This window comes from Sorghum bicolor, chromosome 3 (genome assembly GCF_000003195.3).
Source record: "Sorghum bicolor cultivar BTx623 chromosome 3, Sorghum_bicolor_NCBIv3, whole genome shotgun sequence".
NCBI classification, from domain to species: domain Eukaryota; kingdom Viridiplantae; phylum Streptophyta; class Magnoliopsida; order Poales; family Poaceae; genus Sorghum; species Sorghum bicolor.
In genome coordinates, this window is record NC_012872.2 from 69,435,367 (window position 1) to 69,446,059 (window position 10,693).

General features: G+C 44.2%; 1 protein-coding gene across 1 annotated transcript; it reads left to right on the forward strand.

Annotated features, from left to right (window-relative positions):
* On the forward strand, nt 8,623-9,835 carry LOC8063150 (ethylene-responsive transcription factor ERF020). The gene has a single exon (XM_002456712.2). It carries the CDS (start codon nt 9,155-9,157, stop codon nt 9,728-9,730), a length of 576 nt encoding a protein of 191 aa, XP_002456757.2. The 5' UTR covers nt 8,623-9,154; the 3' UTR covers nt 9,731-9,835.

The following is a 10,693-nucleotide window of genomic DNA, read 5'->3' on the forward strand; positions in this document are numbered from 1 at the left end:
TTATCAAGCCCAATTGGCAAACTGTTGGGGACACAAGAAAATCTCACTTACCGTATGCTTTAGCAACTTGCCAAATCACAAGATTTGGCAAGTGTGTTTTACCAAACTATTGGAGATGAACTTCCTATAGTATCTGGGTAAGTCCAAGAATTCCCCTCAAATCATTGAAATTTGTAGGAACAGGTGCCCTCAAAGCACCGATCTTTGCTGGATCAACTGCCACATCTCTGTTTGAATATAATGGGAGCCTCAGTATTCCAACTTAGATGAACAAATCGTGCATTAGCTTTACTTGGCCACCATTTTGTGTTTCTATAATATGTGAAACATCAGTTTGAGATGCTTTGTATGAGGGAAGAACATACAAGGTAGGACTGTAAATGAAAATACTTACCATCTATCAATATCAATACAAGCTTCCTTATAATATGGCCCAAAAATAGAGTTCATTAGACAACGGGGGAATAGCTGCATAGGTCAATCCAGAAGACATGACTCTGAATTGAAAATGTCCATGGGTGTTTTAAATGTTGTCTGAACTCATCAGGCAGCATTCTGATTTGGTAAAATCCAAACTTCATAAGTACTCTGCACCAGCCAATTCATCAATCACAGGCATAGATAACATATTCTTCATCGTAACATCATTGAGCTTCATGTAATCAATGCGAAACTATCGAGTCCCATCTTTGTTTTTGACAAGGAGTACTGGGATGCAAATGAACATGGCTCTGTGTAATTAACTCAGCATCCAACATTTCTTTGACTTGACGCTCTAAGGAAGGTTGCCAATGTCCTCATCCATAGCTTTGCTGGGGTTTTAAGGATTTGAGTTATATGTACACAAATGATATCAGTGGAGTCGCCTGCTACTTGACAATTATAAATTTGAATTTACACTTAAGGCATGTTTGTTTGAGCTACAGCTTTGGACTTTTAGTTTGACTTGGTTTTTTTGCTGTTGGATTTTTCCAGCACACCAAAAACCAGAAGAGCTGCTCACGAGCTTTTTAGGTTTTAGTTTATTTTTTCTCAGAAATTAACTTTCCAGCTTTTCAATAGCCAACCCAATAATTTGTTTCAGCTTTTGGCTTTTGATTGACAGAAGTCAGATAAAACTGAAACAAACATGCCCTTAACCATGTAGGCCTTGTTTGGATGTTGTCGGATTCACCTCAATCCACATATGTTGGAGTGGACTGGGGTGAAATTTAGTTCAAGTTTCACTCCAATCCACCCCAACACATGTGGATTGATGCGAATCCGACTACATCGAAACAAGGCCGTAGTGTTTCTAGTCAACACATCGACTAACAAAAGCCTAGCTATTCACTTGGAGATGCCCCCTTTTTATCTTTTTATATGCAGTCATAATTCCTTTCGAACTTACTGCAGTGCTTCCATAATTTTCTCTTATCTTAAAATTTGATCATCAGAGCCGAACTCTTTTGAAGGTCTGCAGTCTCTTTTCCTTGGAAAGAGAACATGTATCTTATCTCTACTCCAATGGGCTGTTTTGGTGGCGTGGAAACAGTGCCAGATAGTCAGGGCAGTGAAACGTGATTCTCATCTCATCGCTTTTCTATTTCTCCTTAATTTTTTAGTTAATTCTTTTAGTGCAGCATGTTAAAATAAATAGTATTTAAAGTTATTCTCGTCCAAAAAAGTTTATAATTTTTATGGAATTTTTTATTTATATCTTTTCTTAAAAAAAACTTATGCATCAGAAAGTAGTCTATCAGCTAAATGGTTTTTTCAAGTGATTTAAAAGGATCTAGATCCTTAAGCGTCTACAAGAATCTAGATCTAGATCTCTGACAAATACACCTTAATCACGTAGTTTTGCTTGTATGAATGCTCCTCCCAAGCGTGAGTGGTCGAACTCTAACCTCAAACTTACCAAAAAAACAAAAAAAGGGGTTATTTTTATCATAACCATAAAAATCAACGGCTAAGTTATTTTTATTTATATTTAATACTTCATGCATGTATCATAAGATTTGATGTGACGAAGAATCTTAATTTTTTTTTTGGATTTAGAATGTAACTAAACAAGACCTTCTACTTTTGCAAATCCGCGAGTTAGACACGGACACGGCGGCGGCGGCGCTGATGCCAATGCCATACAGGAGCCGTGGAGGTCTTCTTGGACAGCCTACGCCATAGGACACTGAGCCGGATTAGGGATTATTGCGCCTACAAATTTCGGGCGCCGCAGCCCGCAGGACGGGGCGGCATCCAAACAGCGCCTGCAGCACGTTCGCGACGAATCAATCAAGCAATCGCCGCTCCGTTTTTGGTCGGGCCGTGGATCCCGTCGCAGCGATAAGAGGGGAGAAGCAACCGCCAATAGCTCTGATGGAGAAGGAGAAGGACACCGTCGGCGCGTCGGTCCACGGCGACGGCGGCCGTCCGCCGCTCGGCTCCAAGCCGTTGCTAGTGTACGACCACGGATTTGACCCCAACGGCCGGCAGACGGCGGTCAGCATCGCCGACATGAGCGTGCACACCCATGTCGTGCCAGAGCTGAGGGAGAACAACTTCCATGTCACCCCTCACGGCTGGGTGTTCCTCAACGGTTTGGGATCGCTGCGCGCCCGGCTCTGGGACCCCCGGTCCGGCGAGAGTCTTGCCCTGCCGGACTTGGAGCACGACCTGCCCGTCAGCTGGAAGTGCTACCTGTCCGACGTGCCCACGGCGCCGTCCTGCGTAGTGCTCCTGCTCGACATGGACGAGCCCAAGTTCCTGTACTGCCGTGTCGCCGGGGACACCCACTGGACCACGCACGAGTACGACGTCGGCGACATGAACCTGCCACCCTCGTACGCGCCGCCGACGAGGAGAGTCGTCCAGCAGGCTGGCGCGGTCGGCGGCAAGTTTTACATCCTTGAGAAGGGAAAGCTGGGCGTCATCGACTTCTCGCCGGCGCCGGAGTTCAGCTACCACGACTACACGCCTCCGGAACCCGTGGACGGCTCGGGTTGCTGCAGGTCACACGTGGCGGCGTCCGGCGGCGAGCTGTTCGAAGTCCGGATCTACCATAAGGGATTCACGCCCGAGGTCCTCACGGTGCGCGTGTACAAGTTCGACGGCTTGGCGGGGCCGACGGCGGCGACGCTGCGCGAGGTGGCCGATCTGGGCGACAAGGTGCTCCTCCTGAGCGACTCAAATCAGCTGGTGCTCGAGTCGGCGAGCAAGTACGGACTGAAGGGGAACCGCATCTACTTCATGCACAATGTGCTCGAGGAGCCGGATGGCACATCTTCGACCTGGATAACCAAAGCCTGGACACAGTGCGTCCTTGCCAAGACGATATGAAGGAGCTCATGAGCTGTCCCTTTTGGATGTTGCCCACCGACGATCATGGCACGTCACAGGGTACCTAGTGTGGCTATTTTCTTTTCCTTTGCAGTCCCGGCCTTAGGCTATTGGATCAGTCAACGCGTACACCGGTTATTTTAGATATATAGGTCATTTGTTTAGACTAGAATAATATATTTGTGTGTTGCCACGGGAGACACGGCGTAGACAAGCTTGAGCTTACCAGCCACTATTTTTTAGCTATGAAACAACGTTGTTCTCTCAAAACAAATTAGCATTAGTTGTAAAAACAATCAGCCGCATGAATAAGAGCAGTTGTCATATCCTACGCCCACCTGCAAGCTAGATATATATAAAATGTTGTTTCTCTATGCTCTCCTCTGTTTCTTGCCGTCCATAATGCTCACGTTGCACATAGAATAGAGTCACATGTCTCTTGCGAACAAAATACAGTATCAAGAAGGTCCTAACTCCAAATAGTTGGGTGCAATAATGATAATTTAGTTCCATACATATTTTTGAAAGATTTCTAGAAAACTAGATTATCTAATACTTGGAACATATCTAGCAATTATACATTTAACATAACTTGTAAGTATATAAAGATTATCTATATCTATATCTCTTATAAAGCTAATTTCTACTAAAACTCTATCTTAACATGCGAGTCATCCATGTCATCCACCACGAACTATCCACACCATCTCCCCCCTAATAGCCTCCCCTATAATAGCCATGTCATCTCAGTAAACTTCAACCTCTTAATTACAAACTATCCACATCATCTTCACTTAATTTCATTTTTAGTTCTTCACAATCCTCGCAGCAACGCGCAGAATATCTTCTAGTTTTAAAACATGTGTGTTATGGGTCTGGTTCGTAGATCTCACTTCTCAACCATAAGGTTGACGGTGGTACAAAACAAAATTCATGGTAGACGTACACTTGACAAGAAAAGTATTGTATATTTTAAAGAGTTGCAAATAACACGTCACGCACCCTAATTATTCCATAACCAACACGCTTGTCATCATAAGTTATTGCAGTAAGTGGACAATAGCAATCGCAATTATAAAAAAAAAAAGTAAATGGAGACACGATAAATCTGCAGTCTACTAGAGGAAGGTGCGAAGTTGTTTGTGATCGATAGCGTGCGGAGGGGAGAGGGACAGACATCAAAGCCGCACGTTTGTGGATTACAAGAATTTTCTTATTAAAAAAATATAGAAGTTCACCATATGCGTGCTATTAGAAAAAGAGAAATATATATCCTTTCGTCACAACTATGAGAAAAAAAATCCTTATTTTTACACAGCATATTTCAAGAAAAAAATTTCATAAAGATTTATGCGGCACCCTTTTTGTCAACCGTGCCATGCTTTCGTAGCACATGTTTCGTCAACAGAGACATTTACGTGGCACAGTAATAGTCACCGGTATCCAGCCTAGAAACTGCCTGCCCTGAGGCCGTCGTTAACCATCGAGTGGTCTTTCAAAAAGAAGAAGGAAAAAAAAAACATCTAGTTCCTATATCCCAAAGAACCCGAGTGCAAGTCAACAGGAAACTTTCTTCCAAGACGTGTGGTGGTCAGCTCAACACGTGACAGCTGAAGTTTGATATCTTCTCGGCCTTCTGGTATCTCGTGTGCGTGCCACAGTAGAAGACACATAACAACAAACGGTCAACAGGCCATATCAATCTCGTGTACATATGGATTTGGAGGGCGCCACGGCAATCTACTCTTCAAATATGTTGCCGACTTGAGCCGCGCATAGGTGCGTGCACATGATGACGCTGGACATATTGGATTGTGCTAAATATGCAATATAAATAATAGAAAATATGAGTTTAGAGTTGTATATTTATAATAAAGTATGAGTATTAGTGTAATATAAAATTTTAATTTTCTTTCAGCCACCCGCAAAATTGTGAAATATATCAATTTTGAATCTTGAGGGTGCTTCTTCCCTCTAACCGTGATAGTGGCCACCCAAGGGGGTGTACCGTTGTAGACTTGTGGCAGGGAGTTACGATATCAGCCTGTTCGTTTAAACTTATCTATCAAATCTGCTAGTCATTTAATAGTATTTTTCACTCACAATAAGGCCTTGTTTAGATATATCTAAAAACCCAAAACTTTACAAGATTCCCTGTCACATCGAATCTTACGGCACATGCATGAAGTATTAAATATAGATAAAAAGAATAACTAATTGCACAGTTTACTTGTAAATCACGAGATGAATCTTTTAAGTCTAGTTACTCCATAATTAGACAATGTTTGTCAAATAAAAACGAAAATGCTACAGTGCCAAAATCCCAAAACTTTTTGCATCTAAACAAGGCCTAAATCATCGAACAATATTTTCAACCATGACTTATTAGTCAAGTGAATAAGCCAATTGGTCCTCCTTTATATAACTTATATAAAGGTCGCACAACAAACTCTTTTTCATATACCGCTAGTTATAACGCAAAAGTCCATCTTAACCCGTTTTATATAAAATTTTTGACACAAATACATAAACTTCTCTAAGTTGTAGCTGTTAGAGTTTTTTTTTTCTGTCATACTCTTTTTCTCTCTCATCACAAATAGGCGACCTGATACTTTTGTTTATAAGATATTTAAATAACATATTTGATGAAAATTTCTTGTTTAATTTTAAATATCTAAAGTAAGCACATAACAAATCTTTACTTGACGAATCCTGTACCATAGGATCTAGCAGCTCATTTGGCCACGTGTAAGCAAGAAATCTCCAGTATCTTCTCCACCGTTGGATCTAAATCGGATGTTGAAACGCAGGTACGGCTAATGCTTTTCAGAGCCTTCGTCTCGAGCGCCATAAAATGCTGGATTCGAGGTCCCCATCTTCACGCTACCTTCCAAGGCGTTTGTTTAGTTGCCAAACAATTTTACAAAACTTTTTAGATTTCTCATCACATAGAATCTTTAGACATATGCATAGAGCATTAAATATAGATAAAAATAAAATATAATTAAACAGTTTACCTATAATTTGTGAGACGAGTCTTTTAAACCTAGTTAGTCTATGATTGAATAATATTTGTCAAATACAAACAAAATTTCTACAATATTTATTTTGCAAAAAAAATTAGAACTAAATAAGGCCCAAGTTTGCCACCAGCCTCATTACTCCGTGGCGCTGCCTCATTGCCCGCCTCTACCTGCTCGGGCAGCCGACAAGCAGGCTCAATGCATCTCTCTTATGTTCACGATGATATGTTGCCTCATACAGTCGCACTCGGAAGTAATCGGAAGCCATAGATGTAACTATAACAATTATTGTCCAATCATAAATTATTTGAATTTAAAAAATTGTCTCATAAATTATTCTCTACTTGTATTTTAGTGATGGGATAAGTGTTAAAAAAAACAGCCCAAACCAAATAGGATCTTACTTAACATATGTATAGTATAGCTAACAATACTCCATGCTATATCAACATCAAGTAGATTGATTAGGAGCTCAATCAAAAACTTAAATGAATAGAGATCCTCAACAATTTACATTCACTTCACTAAAAGAAAAAAATCGCTTCTATCAAAGCGGGATATATGAAAGCCATAAAGCAGCTTTAATTGTTTTTTATTTTTATTTTCACTCCCTATTGTCACTGGCCCAGTCACAACGGAGGCACGGCAAAGCCGTGCCCCTGTTTCTAGTACTCTCTACTTTTGAAATTGTAAGTTAGTTTAGCTTTGTCATGAGATAAACTTGTCTAACAATCACCCAATTTATAGAATAATAGATTAATATCTATATTAATATCAAATAAATGCACTATCAAAAATATATTTCATGGTGTATTTAATGAATTTAGCTTGATGTGGTAGATGTTTGTGTACTTTTTTCATATAAACTAGCTAGATCACGGCTTATAAGAAGATGACCGACGAAAGTCAACTGCGTGCAAAGAGCGGAATAGGGAAAAAGAAAAGGAAAACTCTAGATACATCTTTGCCAAGGCACGACTGGACGGAGCCGAAATGGACGGTGTCGCCCCGTCGAGTCCATATCTTCTTACGAACGAAAATTGACCTAGCTAGCTCATACATAGCACAGTGTTGTTTCCTTTTATTTGCACACGTTTCGTGCTTTGTGGCACGGACATAAAGTTGGTGAAATGGCCAATCAGGCCATGCTTCAGATATGCAGTATGGTCATGTGAATGGCGCTTGCCTAAATGAAATGAACGTGGCCCTTTGGGTGGTAGTGCGTTTGCTGCGTCCCTTTTGTCACTTGTCACTGAAAGTGAAAGAGACACGGACGGACCCAGCACCACCCAGCAGAATCACAATCACCCACACGGCAAACCAGACGGTCCAAGATGCACTCTCGGCAGTCTGGAAGAATGCTGTGCCTGGCACCAAGCAAGATAACGGTGGTCAAAGGATCCTCTGGCGGTCTGGGCACCAAGATAACGGTGGTCAAAACCTCAAAGGATCGTCAGCTTTTGAGAGGAGGCCATCGTCGCATCCAGAATCTAGCAGGGGTACGGAGCAGGGCTATTTTGATGCTGTCAATGGATTTTTAAACTCAAATATATAAATTGTTGTAGACGACCTAAGAGAAAAACAAGTACTATATTATGCTCCGTTGAGAACTCATGATTTTCTTTTCTTTTTTTTTTGGAAAATCAGTTTCATTCCATAAGAAAATCCTAGGATTCAGAAAAAGAATCCGACATTCCAAACCAAGACTCTGGCCTTGTTTAGTTCACCTCAAAAACCAAAAAAAAAAATTCAAGATTTTCCGTCACATCGAATCTTGCAACACATGCATGAAACATTAAATATAGATAAAAACAAAAACTAATTGCACAGTTTATCTGTAAATCACGAGACGAATCTTTTAAACCTAATTACATTATGATTGGACAATGTTTGTCAAATAAAAACAAAAGTGCTACAGTGTCAAAAATCCAAAAAAAAAATTTGCATCTAAACAAGGCCTAGTTCCAAAATTTTTAAGAAAACGACATTATAGCACTTTCGTTTTTATTTGACAAACATTGTCCAATCATAAAGTAACTAGACTTAAAAGATTTATCCTGCGATTTATAGACAAACTGTATAATTAGTTTTTATTTTCATCTATATTTAATGTTCCATGCATATACCGCAAAATTCGATGTGACGTGGAATTTTGAAAAATCGTTGGTTTTTGGGTGAACTAAACAGGGCCAGTCCTATCTGGATTCTGGGTAAAAAAACTGCGAGTAGAAGCTGGAAAAAAAAAATGACTGCGAGTAGAAGCTGGAGTTCGCACGTTCAGATGACGGACCGTTGGTCCGTGAGGCACACAGTTTGACTGGGCCCGCCGGTCGGGCATCTGAAAGTTTTGACCCCCCACCGCGCAGCCTGCAGCGCTGGCGTTGCTCCTCTACCGACCTCGACCTGCCTGCCATGCAATTGCATACCGGCCACCGCCCACCCACGGCAGAAATGTCACCGCGCCGGCCTTCGTCCACTCTCCAGCTGCTTCTCTTCTCTATCTCTTTCTCTTTTTTTGTTCCTGAGGTCAAAACTCAAAACCATATCGGGGCGAGGTCAACTCTGCTCGCGAGTTGACTTCCCATCCGGCCATCCCCATACCTATAAATACGCGCGCAGTCCGTGCACCGCCAAGGTCAGCCGGCGCCGGTGCCGGTGCCATCTCCTCGAGGACGAACGCCAGTCACGAGCCTTGCGTGAACTTGAAGCCTTCTTCATTCGAGAGAGGTGTCAGCTGAGAGCCATCATCTCAGGAGGGAGGAGGACCGGAGGAGGACGAAGCGAAGAGCGCCGGGACAGCGGGGGCGCGCGCCATGATGAGGCGCGCGGAGCCCGTCGGCGAGGCGGCGGACGCGGAGCGGCGGGGGCGCGGTGGCTACAAGGGCGTGCGGCGGCGGCGGTGGGGGAAGTGGGTGTCGGAGATCCGCGTGCCCGGCACGCGGGAGCGCCTGTGGCTCGGATCCTACGCCACGCCCGAGGCCGCCGCCGTCGCGCACGACACGGCCGTCTACTTCCTCCGCGGCGGCACCGGGGCCGGGGCCGGGACCGGCGCGGGCGTCGCAGGAGGCGGCGACGTCGCGGCGCTCAACTTCCCCGAGCGCGCGGCGGCCGCGTACGGCACCGGTGCCGGCGCCGGCGCCGCGGGGCGGCTGTCGCCGCGGTCCGTGCAGCGCGTGGCGTCCGACGCCGGCATGGCAGCTGACGCTCAACTCGTGGCGGCGCGGGAGAGCGCGCCCGCGCCCGCGCTGGCGCACGCCCATCGCACCGGCATTGGCATCGGCAGCGCGCACGACGGTGGCGCCAGCGCACACGCACGGCCGGGCGCGGGAAGGGAGCAGCCTGCTGTCTCCGGGGAAATTAACGTTGATGACATGGAGATTCTGATGTAACAAATAACCAAAAAAATTGCTAGTACTGCCCGCAAAAAGAAAAAAGAAATATGGTAGTAGTACTGAAATTAGCAGATGCAATAAAACATCTTTTTTTAACGAACAGTGCCATTTCAGTCGCAACACACGAATGTGGCTCGCTCTTTGCTGAGCCTGGCATGCAGTGCAAATGCAAATACAAATCAGCAAATGCAGTGTTGTCACAGTGGAGTCTGAAACGAACCCGATCGAGATCAAATTGACAAATCCAATCCAACAGTTCGTTGGCAGGCGGAAAGGATTTAACCCCAACTGACGACGGTAATAAATTTTGACTTGGCTGGTGCAGCCTTGGCATGGTCTACTACCTGTTTACCGTCGCCGGCGATGTGCTGACGGTGAGGTGAGGTGAAGCCGACTCGGCTGCCGTAGTTTTGGACTTGTGGTCCTCGACTCGGTCGTGACTGTGAAATGACCGTAGGCTGCGTTGCAGTTTCTGGAGAAGGCGAGTCGACGATTGCAATCCTGACTGCGTGGTTTATATATCAGTATCATCAACCTGGCTAGATTTATATTTGGAGCACAGTGACACAGGATGCAGCAACTGTCATCAAGAAGCGTTGAATTGAACAGCTGAGTCCTCGGGGCCTGGCAGTTCCTGCGTCAGCACCGCCGGTCCGACGTACAGGAGCACTCCATTCTTGCCCAACAATAAATCCTGGGTAATAACGTCTATTTCAATATTTTTTATCCCATGGTTGACCAAGGTTTCATCAACAGATTATAGATACGCGGCAATATCAGAAAGACTTGCACGCGCATACCGGCACGCGGGGCACCAACACGGAAAGGCATCCGTGCGTGCCTTCAGAACTCCTGCCGTTGGCGGATGTCGCCATCTGATCTTCTAAGGGCCTGTTTAGTTCACATTTTGAAAAAAAATTTCGAGTACTGTACTGTAGTACCTATGTAACTATAGCAATT

What these genes read in the sequence shown, in the direction of transcription:
- LOC8063150 (XM_002456712.2), top strand. Translation starts at nt 9,155, where the DNA reads ATGATGAGGCGCGCGGAGCCCGTCGGCGAGGCGGCGGACGCGGAGCGG.